This window comes from Colletes latitarsis, chromosome 1 (assembly GCF_051014445.1).
Source record: "Colletes latitarsis isolate SP2378_abdomen chromosome 1, iyColLati1, whole genome shotgun sequence".
Lineage (NCBI taxonomy): Eukaryota > Metazoa > Arthropoda > Insecta > Hymenoptera > Colletidae > Colletes > Colletes latitarsis.
In genome coordinates, this window is record NC_135134.1 from 53,986,345 (window position 1) to 54,007,416 (window position 21,072).

Consider the following 21,072-nt stretch of genomic DNA (forward strand, 5'->3'; position numbering starts at 1 on the left):
GGACGTTTCACCGCCACCGTTTCTCCCGCGACCTTGACGAGAGCTACTCGTTCCTTTCGAGTAGCTTTTCCTTCTCCGGACCGATCGACGAGCTTACGATCGGTAAATCCTGGGACCAGGGCTCCATTTTCAGACTCGGAAGATTTCACGACTAGTCGGACGCACAGGTGTTCCGGACGGAAACGAGGGGTGGAAACGCGTTCACGATCTTATTAAAAGTTGAAGACGACACGAACGGAGCAGCTTGGAGAAACTCGAGACGATCGTTATGAAACAAAATTATTCGAAATACAATTTGGTTTGTAAGATGGGACGATGAGAATATTTTATCTTTGAAAGTCGAACGAGGGCATCGACTATCGATCAACGCCAACGATTCCAGGTCGAATATCGAACCGCGAGTCCGTCCGTCGACGACGAGGCTCGCTCCTATCGGCGTATTTCGTTTGTCGTTGTGAAAAAAAAACGAGCAGTGCGACGCGTCCCTTTAAAAAGCTTTTACGAGATGGAAAAGCGTCGACAAAGACCAGAGTAATTCGGCCCGTCTACGAAACTGGTTCGATTTCGACGGGTGTATCAAAAAATCGGTACGCTCGGTAACCCTGGTCGAGGAAAAGAGTACGAAACGAGAGGCAGAGGACCACGCGTTTGACCGGTCGAGCAAGAGGAAGGGGCGGTAGCGGCCGAAGGAGGAAGGGAGCGAGAGAGGGAGCAAGCAGCGAAAGGGAAGAAGGAGAAGGTTGGGAAGGGAAGGAGAGAGCGGTACGCTCTTCAACGGCAAAGTGGTCGTGGAAGGACGCTCGACGTCGGTCGGATCGGGCAGGAGAGGGGTCGGAGGGCGCGAGGGTAGGGCAGGTCTGCAGCCAATGAGAGGCGCATCGGGGCGCGCCCGGGACTCGACCCCACCTTCGGTAGTCATGGCAACTGGCGAAACCCGCGAGAAACCCGCGAGAGAGTTCGCGGTGGTGGGGGGCAGGTCGGTGTCAGGGGTCGTCTTAGTCGGCAGTCGGTCTCTGGTCGGCCCCAAGAATAGTCGTATCGAGGCGGTAGTCGAGTATCACCTCGCTTCTCCTCCTCCTGCTTGTGCCGGCACGAGCACACTCGGGAACATAGAGGCACACGCGCAGCTTATCGACTGGGAAGCGCGCGCGCGCGCGCGTGTGTACCGCGCTCCTTCTCTCTCTCCTCTCTCTCTCTTTCTCGCTCGCTCGCTCTTGATCTCGCCCTCGCGCTCGCGCTTCCACTCTCTCCTCCCTTGGTGAACCCGCGGGCTTCTCCTGCTCGCGCTCGCGCGACTCTTTTCCCTTTCCCCGTCCTCGTGTCCCTCCCCCGCCCGAGCGTCGCCCTACGGGCGGCCACCCACCCTCCGGTGTGCGTACCGCGCACACCCTCTCCTCCTTGTGTCTCGGTGGCTCGCGCCACCGCGCATCCACCCAGCGTCGATATACCACGATACCGCGGATACAACGTCTCGCGGGGATACGCGGCTGATCTACCGCGTGCGATTTTGATTCCGATCCCGATCTCGATCTCGATCTCGATCCCTCGCGGCGAGTCGCTCGACCGGGTCGAGCGGTACGGTGGTGTCACGAGGAATCCGCGTCTCCCGGTTTCACGGGGCGGGATATCGGTCTCGCGAGTGTCAAGTGCGGGAAAGCCAGTCGTCGCCGCGGTTGGCGCGTGTTCTCGGATCGGTCGGTCCCCCGACCGCCCGATCGGCCACAGTGATCGCGGGTGACTCGTCGTTGCGATCCAAGGGACGTGTTCGAGCGTCGATCGAGGCGCGTTTCCGGGTAGATCGGACGCACCGGCTGCGGCGGAACCTCTGTTGCTCGGAAGAGGAAGTGGGTGTCGCGCGTCGGCACGATGACGCTCGGGACGAGGATCCGGAATTCGCGCGGACACCAGCAGGCAGTGTGCGAGTGAGTGACGGAAGATAGTGTTTCTTCTTCGGACCGCGAACGGGTTAGTGCGCGCGTTCGAGTGCGCGGCGAAGTAAAGAACGGAGGAAACGATATCCCAGGCGAGGCGGCGACTCGATCAGCGAAGGATCGCGGGGTGGCGCGACTTCGAGGAAGAAGCGAGCCAGCGTCCGCGAGACGGCCGCCGCTTCGGGGTGGTCGGTGGTCGCGATCGAGCAGCGGAAGCCGGCAGGGTGGTTCGAGGCGGGACAGGAGCCGCTGACGCCCTGGCGACTGCCGGGGTGGTTTACCCGGCCGCGACAGCGACGTTGTTCCCTGGCCGGGTGTCGACTGGACACCACCACCCCGAGTTCACCACCACGTTGGAGGTGGGGTTCCCGGCGCGCGGCACCACCGCCTCCATGGCGTTGGTAGCCGCGCCGCCCTCGTGGGCCTCGCGAGATCCCGGGGCCAGCCTGGCCGCGACCGGCGCGGCCGCAGCGGCAGCCGCAGCCGCAGCGGGGGCCGCAGCTGCAGCCGCCTCCGCCGCTGGTCCGGGCCCCATACAGATCGCTCCGCCACCCCCGATGCCCCCCGCACACCTAACGCCCTCGCAAACGCCCGACGACATCACCTGTCTCGTGCCCGCAGGAGCGGTTCTCACGCCTAGGGACCCCTTGCCGCCCAGCACTACACCCGGAAGTCAAGCCAACAGCTCCCAATCCGGCAGCTCGCAGACCGACAAATCCCCCAACATCGAATGCGTCGTCTGCGGCGACAAGAGCAGCGGCAAACACTACGGACAGTTCACCTGCGAGGGTAAGTACCCCTGTTTGACCCCAACAACCACGATACCCGCAAAAATCTACGCTACTCTACAAAGATTGCATTCCCACTAAATACTCTCGAGCGTCTCGCGGTGATCGATGCGTCGCGCTGGCGTTCCTCTGGTCCTCGAGCGACAGAGGAATCCTCGCGTCGATTCCTCGCAGGGGGCGCGCGTCAAAGAAAGAGGAAGAATGGATCGTGTGGCGTGTCCTGGGTCCGGCGGCCGCGCGAAAAAACAAAGACTCGCCATTAATAACTCGGTGGGGTGTTCCCCGGAACGCTTACGCGTCTGTTACGAGCCTAATAACGATGTAATGGGGCCGAGGAATTGCGGTGGGCGAAACGAGGACAGAGTCGAAAAGGGAGAGTGGTTAACGGGGAACAGAGAGGACTGTTTATTTCGTTCTTTGTCGGTAGTTCCGTGGCTCCAGGACGAGGAAAACTGGCGCGAGTCAATTTCGAAAGGTGTGTCGACCAGAGCTTCTTTCTTCTGTACTGGTATACCAAACGCTGGATACGCTGATCTAACGTGACAACGTTGATTCGTCGTTGTTTAAGTCATAGTCCGCGTCGCAAGGTTCTCGAATGGATCCCACGATGCAAACTCCGTTGACGTTTTTTGCGGTAGATTCATGCTATCCATCGGTTGATTGCCCATCGAAACATTCTTGAATAGGATTTTCACGAAGATGTTCGCGCTATCCATCGACGTTCCGATCGGCGGTCCCTTTGAGGGTTCTCTGGACGGACAGTTGCTCGGCGGACAGCGTGAATCGGCTCTTAATTGAACCCGCTCGATCGTGGAACAAATCGCGCAGCGATAGTTGAAAAACGCGTTTCTCTGGTATTTTTGCTTATCGATGACCGCGGAAACGCCGCGTCGACGGAAGAATCGACGCGCCGGACCGGCGTAACGAAGAAAAATGTCGCGGATGGTTTCGAGCCAGCGGATGGACAGAGGTTAATCGAAATCTATAGAGCTCTCTCTCGGAAATCAGGAGTTATACATCCTCCCACGGGCCTAGGCTGCCTCGTCTCCCTTCGTCTCCCTTCTTCGCAGGCGTTTCTCCCTATTATCCCGAATTACGCCTTATTGATACCGGATTGCCAGCGGTAATTTATATCTCGCGAGTGATTTAGCGCGTCCGAGCGTCTTGATTAACGACGCCGCGTTCGTTTCGATGCAATTTCTTCCACCGTCGAAAAAATTCCTAACGACCCTGATTCGACGATCGAATCGGGACTCTCCTCGACGCGTGATTTCGCCACTGATAACAGATCTTCTCGAAGATCACGACACCCGACCTGAAATCGGTACACGTGCTTGCGTTTATTATAGGTATTATCCGTATTTAATACATCCCCGTATGCACCGAGGATGTACGAAAATATTCGTAAAATTTGCCCGGTTATCTTTTCTCGCGGTACTCGATGAATTCACGGCGCAGGAATGTATCGTTTAGCGAATATTTTCTTCTTTTATTAAGCACGATCGACTTGACAGGTTGAGTACGGTGGCGAGTACCGGTGTCCGATACTTCCATGTACGGACCACGCTATCTTATAACGTTTACCATAAATAAACCCCAATGTAAACTTTTTAATATCGTCGATAGCTACTGTAAAATAATAAATATGCCATCGAAACGTCCCGACTTCTCTCGTAATACTTTGGTAGACCGTCGAGGGAAGAATTTGTTCGACGAGTGAAATTCTTATTCTGCGTTTACTATAGATCGTGGTCCGTTGGTGCGATATCGCGATTAAACGCGATATCGTTGTAAATTGCCCGTAGTTCGCTGAAACGCGACACCACCCACACGTCCGCTGAAAAACGAAATTTCCCGGTTTCCGTGGTTCGAAAATAGCGTGATTCGCAAAAAATGCTCTCGTTGAAGGAAACGGATGGCCCGTTGGTCCAGTGCCGTGCAACGTTCGGTTCATTTTTTTCTTGAACAGACTCGCGAGTATCGGGGACGTTGCATTCTGCGATCTCTTCTGGTGCATGTAACAACCCCGGATATTTTTCCACGCTGATGGGTCGCCTTGGTCGTCCGACTACCGAACTCTCATTAAAATTCATGAGTACTCGCGTCTCTCTCTGTTGGTTCCCGATCCCCTCACGAAAGCTACACTAGTTCGCGCTTTCGTATGCGCTACGTACGAACACGAAACGTCTACTCCCGTACGGCGTAGAAGTTGCGCGCGTCCCGACGCATTTACATCGCGGATTGGCGCAAGACTGCTCGATCGCGGGAAAATATTTACGAGCCATTTTTCGGACAAACATTGCATCCGCGACAGCCGCGTCGTCTCGTCGCGACTGTTCGGAAGCTAAGATCGCGTCTCCAAATTAACGGGGGAGGGGTACCCACCGGAGGAAAATAAAGGGTCGTTCGAATCGAGCGCCAAGTCTGTAAATTGACATTAAGCGTCCTTTGAATTTTTCTTGCGCGTATAACGACGAGGGTTATTCTTGTTTATTCGATTGCAGCGCCAACGTTAAGTATTATTCTTAATTTCGTGTTTCTCTCGAGCGAAAAATACGCAACGATCCGCTTTACGACGATTTCCGTTTTACGACAGCGGTCGTAACCGTGGGGCTACGCCTGTATTTTATTTGCACTCTGTTGCGCCGCGATAAAGTCGTTAAAGTCGATGAAGATTTTGTTAGCGAGCGCGGCCCCATCGATTACACGAAGTTAATCGAGATCCGAGAACGCGAATTCTTCCGGCACACGGAAGGTTAGGATGGTTTATATCTAGATAGCATCGAACGAACGTTGGTCACGCGCGAGGAGACAGAGATTGATCTACCCGTCGCTGTAATTCGCGAATCGAGTTGGAACTGCCGTCGCTCGCGAATCGGAGTCGTGTCCATTGACAAGGCTAATCGAGTCATCGCGATCGTATCGCCGCCGGATAAAAAGAACGCAATCCTGAATTAAGGGGAATGCGCCGCAGCGAGCAAGTAGAATGTGGTCTGTGCGGTGCAGACTGAGTTTTCCACGCTGAGGCTGATTACGACGTCTGACTCGCGATAAATACCACTTCTTAACTCGTTTGTACAGATATTCCAGTGATTCTCGACCACCGCTATTCAATTTTTTGGTGAAACGGTAAAGGGTGAAATATTTTCAAGTGTAAAGTCGTCGGTTTCGTTGAGTGACGGTGCCCGTAACGTAATTGCGCGATGGTGGACGCTTTGTTCCTGGCAAAGATGGACCGATGACGTTAGCGTTTAAAACGCCGCTAAAAATAATACACGATGGACAAGCGGTGGCATCTGGGAGTCCCTCTCCCTTGGCGCTTGTTAATTTCCAACAATTTGTGCCGGCTCGGACGGCACGAAGATTCGACGCGTGGAAACGTACGATTCGAGCGGGTTAAGAGTCCGTCTCTTAATTGAACGCTCGAGTTTCAACGGCGACTCCTCTCCCTGGTGTTCCAATTACAGTCGCGCTAACGATATTTACCATTGTTAAGCCGAGCCACTCTCTCGCTCGGGCACTGTTAGCGGTACCGCGATAACGCGCTTAATCCGGCGATAATTTCTATTCGCGGTAATCTTAATTACTCGCCACCCCTTGATTTTCCCTTGGCGTCGATCCCGAGACACCCGCCCGCTCCGCACGGCGACTTTCAACGTTCCGTTTTCCGTTTCGTTCCGTTTCGCCTCGCCCGTTCGCGGCAATTTCCTATCTAACCACGGACCCTGTCGTTTATTAACGCCGGAGATTTCGAACGACGCTCCTAACCGCTATAGAAATTTGATAATTTTCGACGAGCGACTCGTCTGCATCTTACTATTGTGTCGAGAGTTCGGTGAATCGTCGAGATAATTTGGATCATCAATTTCCCACTCTCTGGGTCGATTGGAAGCTGTGATTAGCGACGAACTATTTGAAATGGATGCGCGGAAAGAACGGGATTCGCTTTCCCCGGAAGCCTCGCAGAGTATTAATTAACTCCGGCAGTACCAACGCATATTTACGCAATTTCTTAACCCAGACCTTCCACGTTGCGCGTACGCGTACGCGTCCAAACTGATACCAACTTTTAAATCTCGCGATGTCCGGTCCGCGACTCGTGTCGCGTGGCGCGTGTCGACGTTTCCGTCGACGAACAGAATATCGTGTCCTTGCCGGAGGCCTCGTAAAGTCGTTATTCGAAGCTGGTACGCGGTAATGATTCAACCGTCGCTTTAATTATAGTCCCTTCGCGACGGTCTCGACAGCGTCTGACCGCAAAATCTCTCGGACGAAACCACCGAGACGCAAGATACATATTTAGTCGGTGGGCCCCGATTGCGAGAAAGTCGCTATACCAGCTACGTATGGTACACGTGTACGAACTTCTATCAACTCTAAACAATTTCCATCAGTCGTGAAACGACGGTAATCTTCTCCCTGGTATCTTTTTCTGTGTCAAGAACCGAAGACAAAGTCAGGATTGTCGACGATGGAAATGGATAAACAACGATACGGAAGTAGAATTTGTTTGGGTTTCTAAGAAACGTCCGTGATTTTTCGAAAGGGACGTTCAGTATTCTTTTCCCCTGACTCGGTGCAGTTGCAGTCTCGTAGGATGGTTACCTAGGCACGTGCGCGCGGCCGTGGCTTCGCTTTATTTTCAGTCCGCGCGTTCTGTCGCTCGTAAACCCGGCGTACCTCGGTTCGTTCTCCTACACCTGAATGCTTTTTACGAACTCAGCGTCGCGTTCGAGTCCCCGAGCTTCCCGCGAAAAATGAAAAGGAACCTCGACGAAGCATCCTTTCTTTCCTCGTCGTTCAATGACTCCCGTTGCTCCGGTGTCTCTCTTATTCCTCGATTTCGATCCCCGACGAGGAAACCGAGGGAACTCGAAAACTTTGAGCCACGTTTCGAGAACGCTAGTCCATTATGTTTTAGCGGCTCGTCCAGGGACAGGATTCGACGCCGAATTGGGGCAGTTTGACGACAGCGTCGACGTCAGCGGCTGCCACGATCGACGAGCCGCTTTATTGAGAATCATAGAAACATCGATGCGCCGATACGCCGCGGCGCATACGCCTTCCACATTGGACGTTCATTGGCGTAATCGCGGTGATTGTCGGCGATCGCTTTATTACGACGAATTGATTTTGATGTCAACCGATGTCAAACGGTCGCGAATTATCGTCAATTTGTCAGCACTGTCTTTCGATGCGCCGAATCGACGACGATCGCTAGCTCGAGACCGGCCAACAGACCGGTCGCGGAAATAAGTTCTCGGAAGAGTCAAACGATCGACGAGCAGTCCAAGGATAAAGACGAGGGGTCGAGATACGAACTCTGATCTTTCTATATAATCCGAGTATTCGAGATAAAGGCTACGCTTTAGTAGTCGCGTCCATTTTCTGGAAAAAGGATCCGATTCTATGAAAACGGATTCCAATGAAGTTTTTATAGCCAACGAAGTCTTTATTCCTCAGGTCGTAAATCGGTTGTTCGTCGATCGAAAAGTGTTCCCGATCTCGAAACAACCGTCGAACGAGGCGTTGCCCCGGACGAATCCGTCCAGCGGACCAGCCCGAGATTAAGTTCGAGAAACGAACATTAATCTGCCGATTACAGCGGCTCGGGAACCTCCCATTCGCGGTACCGCGTCTGGAACAAGGTTCTTCGTCTTTGGTTATTGCGCAATAGTCGTTCGCGGCTCGACCTCGACTACCTTCGCGATCGCCGCTCCCTTTTCGATCTTTCTTCCGCGATCGGTCGATCCTCGTTCCTCGGACACTCGTGTCCATTCGATCCTGTCTGGGGAAAATACGTAATTCGGACGAAGGTTCGCCCATTACTCCAAGGGCGAGGAAATTTCTCTTCGAAAGGTAGCGTGCTCGAGACGTTTGGGAAATGTGAATTTGGAAATCTTGCGACCTATTGTTAACCCCCTTTGCATACTTTGAAATTCGTTGATCCTCTTCTAATTAATGGAAATACATAACAAACATTCGAAACGGTTTTAGTAAGATGTTTTCATCATTTGGTTATTCAAATTAAAACAAACACGCGTATGAAATTATAATTACATATATAAGTCCGCTAAATTAATTGCTCTATCCTCGATACATTTGCACGCTATTGATAAGAAAGAGGAATACATATTGCAACGTTTCGTCTCAAATTTGCTAATTAAGTCCATCGATTAATTTATCTAGTATTGCTTCAAACGTAACCCCATTAATCGTTTGAGCAGTCTCCAATTATTCGATAGTTTAATGTGGAATTAATTCGACGAAACTGTTCCTGATTAATAGCCACGTTTATGGCAAGATCTATTAGATAAGCAAATACCGATGATTCCAACTAGCATATTCCGAGATGAAATGCACCAGTATTACTTTTTAAAGAAAGTATTGCTCGTTGCGTAAAAATGTTCCGCACGAATCACCGGCGATTTTTAAGCAGAAAAGCCTGGTCGTTAATTTTCGTACGTGCTCGGAGCGCGGACGCGTTAAGTAAGCGTTAAATGCGATCGCAATTATGATTCGTGCGATTCATGGGAAATCCCAATTGAAAAGATGCAAATCGCGTGAACTTTGTTTGAACCGTTTCTAACGTGCACCGATGTTTGATAAACCGTGACGATCACATCGACCAAGCATAATATATATCACAGCTCGATTCAACTTTCATTTACGACAACGAAATACACGAATAACATTTAAATTATAAGCATTTCTATATTTGTATATATTTCATTTTTAGAAGCGGCGCCAGAAAATTGCGTCTATATTGCTGGTCGTTCGTGTCAGGAAAAATTTTTCGCGAGTGCAAGGGGTTAATATTATTATTTTACTCGGGGAGCAAATGTCGATCGGTGATAAGGCGACACGATCCGGCCGATTCGAGACGCAACGAGAACAATAATCGTCTCCCACCACGGATTCAATAATTATGGTATTGCCTTGCTCGCAGCGTCCCCGACACCCTGCTATTATTACGTCCCAAACAGCAGTAACCCCTTATTTCTTGGGGTGCTGATTCTTGGCCCACCTGTGCGCCCCTTTGCTCGAATGTCGACCGCACGCGTGTATTTCCTCGCGTTTATTCGTCTCGACTTTCGAACTTCCCGTTAAGCAAACGCAAACCGAAGTTAAGCCGGACATTTCAAAGTATAGCTGATGCAAAAATGACCAAAAACAATCGAACGAAGCTATAAAAGAAACTGAAAATTAAATGGTATATTTTTATTGTAATTTTAAGTACTTTTAATCATCGGTTATATTAGCGGTTATATTAGCATATATTTACGGAGAGGTTTCTCGAGTTTTTCAACGGCCACTCCTGAACTCCCCAGCGAGACCAGAAATGTTAACGGTTGCGCTTTATCATTTCGCTCGAAAATTACCTTTCAGCGTGTAATATCGATATTTTATTAAATCGATAACGTTTTTTGCTCGCCAACGTTCTAAATAAAACGAAATTGTATGGCAAACTGTGGGTTCTGTTATGTTTTTGTCACGACCGTTCAAACGGACGCCACGATATTCATGACGCGACTTGATTAAATTTCAATGAATTAAAGAATCGAAAGAAATCGAGCTTCCGTTAAAGCTTGGGGACGCAGAAGCTTCGTTTCAAGAGGAGAGTAAACTCATTTATTATTCCACGAACTTATTACACGCGTACGTAGAAGCACGTACATACATATGTATGTTTTCCACGCGTCACGATGATAACGTTAATTTCTCGCTTAGACTTCGAGCTCGTTTCGATCGAGTCACTTCGTTTACGTAACCGAACGCGATTTTAACGAACGAACTAGTTACCGAATTCTACGGCGCGTTGGAAACGACTTTCAGAAGATATCGCGAGGAACGAAATCGTCTGCAAGGCGAGAGATGCAACCCCGTGGATGAAAATAGACTCGCAGTGTCTATTTTTTAATCTGTACGACCTGCCAAACTCGCGGGACACTTTGTATAGCGGTTTCGTCGATCCAATTGTTTCGTACGATTTTTCTATTTTCGAGTTTTCTCGATATTCGTGTTTAGAACATTGACTGCAACGATCCGAGGAAGCCAACCCAGCCAGCGTTGGCGTATTAAATATTTCATAGTAGTCGGGGAAAGTATGGCGTCGGAAATTTAGTAAAAGCCTTGTTGGGCCGATCAAGGTTCGACGAAGGAAGCAAGGAAAGAAGGAAGGAAGGTTCGTGCCCGTCGCTTCGGCACGAACGTTACTTAAAAACGCTTATTGTCTCAATTATAGTAATTGCCACGGTATGCGAGTAAACTAGCGTTTAAGACGCGGCTGATATTTGTTGCGAATTATACGGAACGTCGAAACGAGTCATGTTACATCCTCGTGAGTATACCGATCGCAAAAAGTACGCGGTACGATTGGCTCACTTTTCCATAGAATGCGTCGTCGAAATCACGATTACTATCGAGAGTATCATGCACGAATTATACCGTAGGAAAATTACTATACAGGATCGCCGACCATAGAAACAAAGAACATCCCTTAATTTCTTTTGCGTGCGCCTCTTAAGAATTTATGCAGGACGCAAATCATTTCCCTTCCATGGTACCAATTATGCTCGTAACGAACCCGTCTCTAAAACGCGTTCGCATGGAAACATTTTCTTCTTGATTTCTTTACGAGCTCGCCGCCATATAGAACCGCTGTGACATTTCACGTTGAATTTAACGACTCGTAGCATGGAACACTATGGGTGGATGAAACGATTATTCAAATAAAAATGCCCCCTGATGTCTCTCTGACGAATATCACCAGTATACAAACGATGGAAACTTTTGCATATCCCTGATATTAAACCTATCTGTGTGGATGTTTGTATCGATAGAACTGGACCTCTCAATTGTTGACCACTTGGTCAAAGAGTAAAACTTGAGTAGAACGGGTCGGTGTGACGCGCGAGTGGATACGCGAGTGGATGGGCTCGCGCGCGTTTCGCGGATGAAAGAAGAAAAGGAAATTTAATTCCGGTCTCGCGGTCTGTGGTACAGTCGCACCGCAAGGGGCTTCCTGTTCGGGGTCTCTGGTTCTCCCTCCGAGTCTTACGGTTACTTACGGACTTACCGACTTATGCCTGGCATACCCCACCGCGTGCAGGAGGAAGCCAGACATTCTGCAGCCCGCTCCGCGGGCTAATCGGTCTAATGAGATCATATTATATTATTCCGACTTTGCTAATCTTTATTAATCTCATTTCCCCGCGAGTCGCGTGCGTCGCGATTCTCCTCGACCGTATTGTTTCCCGAAACAACCAAGAATACTCTCGTCTGATGACGGCGAGGAGCCGATCCTTTGCGTTTCCATTGCATGACAATCGTCGGAGACAAAGGTTGCGAGTACTCACTTATCGATTAATCGCGCTACGTGCACGCGCGGAAGCCATGGCTGACGTCTTGAGCTCGCGAAAAGTACGTCTGAGAGCAGTGATTTCAACGCAAGCTGTTAGGGAACCACCATAGCCGCACGGAGAAAAGAATCCACTCCAAGAGACCGCCCACCAGTTGTCTGAACGTTGCAAGACCGCGGAACCTAGAAATATTTCGCAGGAATAAAAATAAAATATGGTCGTAAAATATGGAGGAATATATTGTACTTTTCCGCGAGATAGATTAATTTGAAAGTCGATATTAATCCACCGGAAATAATTATTTCGTCGAAATTTGTCGCTCGAGCTCTATATTTAGACGTCGTTCCATAAACGGATAAGGTTTCTTTTGTTCGTCGCTGGCATTGGTTTTATGCAAAGGGATGTATTTTTAACCACTCCTGAATTTATAATTATTTTGGCCTCATAAATAATTCTTGGCCGTCGGTCGAAAATGGAGTCGTCCTCGATTTCTACGCTCGAGGGGTACGAACGTACGAGAAATCCTTGTTGCGGCGAACTGCGTGGATCGTAGAGAATTTTCGATCGGTTTCTCCGGTAACGGAATGGATGGAGTGGTTGAAAATTTCGCGTATCCGCGGGGCAAGGTCGCGGGAGTGCATCGTCCGGCGGTCGAAGGAGGAAGGAGGAGGAAGAGGAACACGGGCGCGCGTCGTCCTCGTTAGTTTCGCTTCCTTCGAGGGCCGAAGCCGTCGGCTAACGGCAACAGGATCTTGGAAGCAGAGGCGCGTTACGCGAGTGCACACAGCTCGCATAGCATTCGTCTAGATACGTACGCCGCGGCGGCGCATGCATCGATCATAGAATTACGAAGCGCGACGCATCCCGAACGCATCCTCTGTGACCAATTATCTCGCTAACGAAGCCCGCCGCTATCTACGCACAGCTCTGCCCGAACAACACGCCGTTGGACGGCTAATTAATTATAACAATGTCGTTAATTTTACGCGGCCGACTCGAAACGTTACTGACCGAATCTTCCCGCCGCGCTCTTTGCTATCCACCCGCTTCCTTTCTTACGTTCAACCTGCTCCTATCCGCGTCCTCCCTCGCCCTTTTCATCACGCTGTAACCGAGCATAGACTTCGCCACCTTGCAGACATTTTCTATCAAGAATTTTTGCATCGAGAGTAGGACGCAGCATCGAAAGAAATTGACCTCGGGAGTAACAAGGCAACTTTCTGCATCGCGCCAGGTAGTTTCTATTCTCGTACAGTAAAACTCCGGAGTGAAAAGTTCGAGAAAGAGCGCCGTTGTAAGGACCTTAGGAGGATCGGTGGATCGAATCAGCTACAACGATTTACCGTGTACGAGCGAATCGAGGTAGATCGGGAATAAATGTTATTGGCGGTGATGGCCGAGGATGCGCCGACGATTTCTAAGCTCGTTCGCGGGATACTTCGGAAGCGTACGGAGGAACGGTGTTCCGCGTTACTACTCGGAATGGAATGGCCGCGAACGAGCCAGAGCAATGAAAATTCAATGACGCGAGCAATTTCAGCTCTCGAGGGCCGTGCAAGCTGCAATCTGAAAGTATAAACAGTAGTTGTCTCGGCCCTCTCTGTTCATCTTTCACCGGGTCTCCTACGGTTCTCCCTTTTCCCCGAGCCCATTTCTCTGTTTTCTCTCGCGCCAGTCGCGGCGCACGTATGCAGTGTCTCTTGGCGGTTGACTCCGCGTACTATAATCGCGTAATTTGCGTGTAACGATGCAATTTGTAGTTATGGCGACCCCACAGTCTGTTTTGTAACATCGACGACGACAACGATCGCGAGCTATCACGGCGATGCGAGCGTCGACGACGACGACGACGGTCAACCTGAAACGCGGTGCGATGGCCGCGCGAGCTCGTTACCCGTGCGTGTCTCTCGTGATTTCGTCGAACATCATTTTTTGAACCCTCGATGCCCCTTAGCCTTTCCGCTCGAATTTCCCAGTCCTCGACAATGATAAACCCAATACCAATCCACGAATCATCGTTATTATAAATGTTATAAAACAAGCCTTCGACTGTCGAGCATTTTTATCGTCGATACTACGCTTTGAAGAATCGTCGAGGGCGCTTCTAAAACTGGCGTGGCAGTGAACGCGTTAATACAGTTTCTGAACGAACTCGTTGAACCTGAGGGAAAGTTCATGTTACGACTAAGGCTATTTGCTAAATTGCAGAGTCTATTAATAGGATCAATACGAGCAAGCTTAGTTTTGTGTACATTGTCGGTCTGAAACGAAGAGAGAAATAGATCTTTACGTTTGAAATGTGTGATAAAGTGACTACACGAGTCACGTACAGTTCACTTTGCCAAAATTATAAAGAGAAACTGACGTAACTATTAATTAATGGATTTATTAACTCTTTCTGTTACGGTATCCGAGCACTCGCGTATATCCGCATGTTGTTCTGTCAAACTAATTATATTTCTCATGCTATTTCTTTATTTGCTCTTTTATTATTTTCTCTCGAAATTTATTTATACTTTATAATTTTTATTATTAATGTTTCTATTATTCGTGTTACATTACATTATGTAATACGGTTCGGGTTGTTGGCCATAATGATAAATTATGTGGCTTATCTCTTACCCCGTCAAAGCGAAACGATATTTTTATCTTTTATTATTATGCATTGTCATTTTTCTCGATTGATTCTTATTTTAATTCTCTGCTTAGCGTTTTCATTTATTCCTATTAACATTTCTATTGCTCAATTAGTTATTGTTGTATAACTGCTGCACTTTATTTTTTTGCCACTTTTCGAAAAGGGTACAATTTCTCGCATTACTCTTCTTTATTTCATAAACGTGATCGCCGATAGATCCTTTTCCTGTTAATAGAAACGTGGTCGTTAATCCCAGCAGAAACCATTGGGTCCACCCACGGAACAATAGATAGATCGATGAGGGCGTTTAACGTTGGGCGACTGGTGGGTGTAGAAAGCAAAAGTTGGCCAATACGTTCCCATAATTTAGAACAATAACACAAATTCCAGCACCAGTATCCTTAAAATTTATATCCGAAATAACTCACCACGTATTATCTCGACGATATCGAAATGCGTGTGTAGAAAGGAAGTACTTATCGATCTTATGTTAATCTATAGTAGCCTGTCAATTTCTTTACTCTTTCTTTTGCGGAGTGAATCCATTTGGCAAACGAGTTTAGGCGTATTGTTTCGACGGGAATAAAACGTAGCAGGCGGTGGCTCTGGCACAGAAGGCAAAGCAAAATCGCCGGGAGTTCGGAATCGTCGATGAGAATCGCCGAGAGCATATTCTCTATATCTGGATTGAACGTTTCCACACAGAGGACGCTTTGTTGTCACGATATGAATTGCCTTTTAATTGCTTCCAAGTACTCGCGTCGACCCGTCGACCGAGATCTCTCGATTCCGGATGCGTTCGCGCACGATTCGATTCCTGTCCTCCTATGGAATCGGAATACTTTCTTCGAAGAGGCTATCTCTCAAGGGTACCGCGATAACCCGACGAAAGATGAACGGGAGGAAGAGTGCTCGAGACAGGGTAACGCGAGACGTCGAGGATAACTGCGCCAAGTCTCGTAGGGAATCGCGACTCGTATTGGGTCAGACGTTTTAGTCAGCCTTCGCGAGGCCTGCCACCGAGGAAATATTACTCGACACTGTCCACATTCTACTTGCTCGTTGACCACATTCCCCTTGACTCTAATTTCTGTCTCCCTTAGATACGAGATATCGGAATCGAAAGTTACGAAGGTACGTTCTAACGCTGCCTTTAGTCTCAAAATTTTCAAACCTATATGATTAATATTTACGAAGTCAAGTAATTAAGTAAAGATTGGCTTTTCCTACACCGCGGAGGAATCTAATCTGATTCGAACAGCGAGTCTGAAATTTCATCTAATATGCATAGTTTACCGCCTGGTTTGGTCGTTGCACGCGATGTAAAAGAAAGCGAATCCGATGTAATATTTTTGTCTAATCTGGCATGAATCATGCAGGGCGAGGCGCGTAACCGGAACCACTTTCATAACCCTGTAACTAATAATTTTAGCGATCATTGAATCGAGCGAACGTTCTACGGTTTAAAAGGGAACGTGCTTCGGCGTTGCTAATTTTAATTATTTAAATGAGATAAGAATAGGCTGACACGAGTTGCCCGAAGTCGAAAACGATGGTCATGGAGGTTAATTGATGGAAAGGTCGGAAAAATGTAGTCGGCGAGTTGGCGATCGGGGATAAACGCGACGACAAAACGCTGTCGACGCGCGAACGAGCACGGTGACTCGATCGTTCGCGGCAAAGACGAACCAGCGTCGATAGGGCCCGATGACACGGCTTAACGCGATTCGATTTAATGAGCGGTGAACGCGCAATGGCCTGGGTTAGTCCGCGTCGGCGTAGCACGCGACACGCGCGTGACAGATATGTAGATAGGACCATCGTGCACACGGTAAAGAGGTTAAAAGGTGATCGGACCGCTCGCCTCCATTTCGATCGAACCGTGGCACCTTGATGCGTTTCAGAACCGCCATCGAGCCAATCTTCGAGGTTCTTCCTCCATCTACGACAACGTCCACAGTGTACAGAGTCACCTTTAGGCAAAGGTTCACCACAGGGCTAAAAATCGCAGATGGTCTTTCAAAATTTAATATCTCGTACCGCAGAGAAATTTTTAGTCTTGAGAGATGTATAGGATTTAGGTTCCAGACTTTTTATTCCGGGTACATTTATGTTAATTAACTCGGGGAACGTGACCTCGTTATTCGACGATCGAGTACTTTGTAAAGAGTAGGGTCAGGCATCCTCCTTCTCTTCTAAGGTACTAATCGCTATGAAACGCACCACGGGATTATGGTTGCGATCGTTAAAAGGCATCGGATAATCAGATTTATGGGCGACTGGTCGCGAGCAACCACGTATTCCTCGCGGGATTATAATTTGTAACCAGTTGCAAAAGAATCCTGCTAAACAGAAACTTCTCCTAGTTCGTTTATCGTAGATTATTGCAAAATTGATTGCGCTTAGGTGCAACGGAGGCAGGAAATTTCCCGTGGCCGAAGTAAAGCTATGAAAAGAAACGTTCTACTCGACGTATCGGTTTGATTAAAAAATCATAGTGCAACCGAAAAGAAGGTGGCTTCTGTCAACTTCTCAGGGCAGAAACTTGTAAAACCAGGCTCCATAGCTGAGAGGTTAAGTACGTGCGCACTAGACCAGCCACAATCTGTTTAGCTCGCCTAATCTGATTAGCCGCTACTACTTCTATTTGTGTTCATAAATAATGTCAACGCCGTTCGCACCGTCGCTACACTTTTCCAATGGCAGTGTTCTACGAACAATGAATCAGAAGTGTTTTATCTCTCGTTCGTCGAAATTTGCAGATAAGGACTTTGCCTGACTTTGGACGGTATCGGAGTATTGGCGATCGTTCGAGCGTCGGTGTGTTCGAACATTGACGCGAATAGCGCGGCTAACGCGCGAGAATCGATCCCGCTGACCGGATTGGCCTCCAGCTGCGCCCAACGGATCCGTTCTCGTCGTCCGTGTCACAGAGTTTGCGTAATCGTTTATCCTTATTTCCTTGCTCTCCTTCTCCCTGCCTCCCTTTTCGATCGTTGCTCCGATTCTTCGTCGCTGAACATTCGTTGCAACCTACCACCACCGAGGTAATTGCACCAGCGGTCGGCGGTGTGCAAATAGCCAGCAATTTTCGGGGGGAAAACTGTGACATGCTCGAGAGAAGTTGAAAACCATTGTCTAGTCGGGTCTGCCGATAGTAAAACCCATTCAAAGTACAGACTCGTGTATCCTAACCCCTTAAATGGACTTTTATCCAACTCTAAAGGGGAAGAAACGTTTCTAATTGGAACCTTTTGTCTCGTTTTAGGATGCAAAAGCTTCTTCAAGAGAAGCGTCAGGAGAAATCTAACGTACTCGTGTCGGGGGAATAGGAATTGTCCCATCGACCAACACCATAGGAATCAGTGCCAGTATTGTCGGTTGAAAAAGTGCCTGAAGATGGGCATGCGACGGGAAGGTATGTACCGAATCATTTCGCTCGTATTGCATCGATTGGATCGGAGCTGGGTGTCGATCGAACGAGTTCCGATCGAATCGACGCGTTTCCGATAGTCGATTTTAAAGATAAACGCACATCGAGAACAGGGTGACGCAACAGTAACATATTTCGTTTCATAATACGTCACTTTACGCTGAAACGTGTATTTTTAATTGGCAACAACCGCGTCACCCTGCGCCTAATATGCATCCAATCTAACACGTTCGTTGCCCGGTTTGCATATCCTACGGCGGAATTTCGTATTCTGTTTTTCTTAGATCGTGTTCGTACGTTTCTGTTCTGCATTTTGTACTGGAAACTGAAGAATACGCGACAAAGGGAAGGGACTCGTATCGAAGGCTCGGCAGCGAACGCGTTAAAATAGAGCAACGGCTGCGAATCGCGCGACGAGGTTCGTAAGGTCAGAGTTGAGCGAGGCGGAAACGCTTCTATTTATTTGCAACGGATTCGCAACGCGTCGCGCGCGAATGCGCGAGCATCCTTGGAACTCGTAGCGCTAACGCGGGACAAGTGCGCGTATTTATATCTGTACGCGTTCTCGTTTCGGTCGCGCTCGAGCTCCTCGAGGTCTTTTTACAGCCAGCGCGCCGATACCACCGATACTCTTCTTCTTCTGCGCTCGATACGTCCGACGACTGTCGGATCACCGACCGAGATGGGCAAAATTTTATTCCAACGAACAGATAACCACTCAAGCGTTTATAGGGAAACGCATTCATTTCGATTATCGATTTCTTGGACGATCGGTCTAGGAAAACTTGATATTGCAACTACGTAGTAAAATATTAGACGTGTAAAGTGATTCAGTGGCTTTACCGCAGACGAACTATACGAGTAAACCTCAACGCAATTTTCAAACGATCATAACTCTTACAATAGTAAGAAAAAGTATCAGACAACTTTTCTGTAGGGCGTCAAACAAAATTACTAAAAATCAAAAACGAATTTTTAAGAAAAATCGACAGGGGGTAGGTGCCTAAATTTTTCGGCGAAAAAAAAAATTTCAAATCGTTCTGGAAAAATTATTTTCGGTTGTGGGGGTCAATTACAATCATTTTTGGTGAATACACATGTGCCTGAATTCTTACGCACTTTCGAGAAAAAAATTCTTTACCGAAAATATAATACGCGGCTAGGAATGTTTCTGTAAATTTATTTTTTGTCTGATTTCCTCTTGTGTTCATTTGTGTAACCTTTTGGTAATGTTGCGAGTAATACGAAAATGGTAATGGGGCTCTAGAGCCCCAGTAAAAGGTCTGCTTGTATACCTCGTCTGTGCCATTAGATTTAACACTTTTAGTGACATATTTTGCCCATCTCGGAAGTGGTAAATTTCTTTTAGAAATTGTAATCAAAATTGACCACCCGTTCGTACAAAGTCACTTTTCAACGTTTCTGTAAGACATTTACCTCGACGCTCCGTTTTCTCTCGCCCGTACACATGGAACCAATTATGTTAACAATGGACTTCTTACCAGATTACGTATCGCAACAAACAATCTCAGTAATTTGACTTCACTTCAAACCTCACATACTCTTTTAAGCATGCTAGTTACAGATTGATCTACAAATTTTTTGTGTCTATTTACGCACGCTTGTTATTATACTAACCAAGGAGCTAAAGCTGGCAAAAATGAAACAATGATCGAGTATCGATTTTCTGTGATCGTATCGCGTCGACGAAAGGGTTAAAGCGTGTTCCGTCACGTGCCACGCAGTGACGATACTTTTTCTTCGTACGTTGGGCGTAAAGACGGTCCCGTCGACGAGGTGTTAATTTACGCGCGCAAACGGAGGCGCGTGCGCGGTTCGAAGCGAGCCGCGTCGGCTCACGAAAACCCCGGAAAGGTTCCCACGCCTCTCCCCTTCCGAGATTCTTCCTTTTTCTCCCGTTGAACTTGGCTGTTCGCGGCGCGATAACATCTGACCTTGTTAGAGCACGCACGAGCTGGTCACCGACGCGGACAGCCCAGGTGTATTTATTTCCGTCCGAGGTTTCGCTGCTCGCTCATCTGTCCCCGGGCGCGCAGGGCCCGTTTCAGCCCCTCGTCCCCACCCCCCGTTGCTAGCGCGACGTCGCGACGCTCGTTTCCGCGGAAGTTGGACAATTTTCTCACGTTTTCTTTCGCGTTCTTGACCGTCCTGCGTTCGCGCGATCCCGATTTCTCTCTCTCGCTGCCAGATACCATCTGACCTTGTTTGAGGCGTACGTAAGCGAGACGGTCGTCGACACGAGCGGTCAAGGAGCGCAGGCTGAAAACCTCGCGGACACGGGACACTTTTGTAACATCTTCGTTACCACCCTTATGTTGAGAAACCATCAGACTTCGTAGAAATTCGCGATAGTTTGGCATTCATTCCGAGTGGCGTCGTGGGCGAGCGTCGTTTCTCGGCGTAGCGGGCCCCCGGTAGGAGCTCTTGGTCGCGTTTTTCCCACGAGAAGTACGCCTCGAGTGTTCTGCCCTGTCGCGGCGACGTCCGCTCATTATCCGGGATGATGCCTCGAGTTTTGATAATAATTCGAACGTTGGTCGGCGCGGGGCACGCAACGGCCGCACGGTGCCCCGCGAGTCCTCGGGAAAATGCAGCGTGACGGAGAGGAAGAGGTTAAACGAGAGGAAGCGACGGCGGGCGCGCGAGGGCTCCGGGAGGAGAAAATCGAAAGAGGGATAAGGAACGGGAGAGGGTGGGGAGCGTGGAAGGTCGAACGTAAAGAAGAAAGCGCATCCGCGAGAGGGGTTGACGGCAGCAACGCCGGGAGAATAGCGTAGAGGGTATCGGCGGCAAACGGGGGAGGACGAAGGCGACGCGGATGAGAACCGAGACGAGATCGAAGACGAGGACGAAGACGAAGACGAAGATCAGGAAGAAAGGCGAGCGAAGAAGGAAAGAG

General features: G+C 48.9%; 1 protein-coding gene across 3 annotated transcripts in view; it reads left to right on the forward strand.

The window, feature by feature from the left end:
* Positions 1–995: 995 nt before the first annotated feature.
* Svp (COUP transcription factor 2) overlaps positions 996–21,072 on the forward strand; it is an 88,113-nt gene continuing 68,036 nt past the window's right edge. The window contains exons 1-2 of one of the 3 annotated variants that reach the window (XM_076781066.1): positions 996–2,720; positions 17,988–18,137. In XM_076781066.1, coding sequence (XP_076637181.1) covers positions 2,324–2,720; positions 17,988–18,137 — 547 coding nt within the window. In that variant the 5' untranslated portion in view covers positions 996–2,323. The remainder of the gene's footprint in view (positions 2,721–17,987; positions 18,138–21,072) is intronic. The other 2 variants (XM_076779441.1, XM_076780267.1) reach the window with 2 other exon arrangements.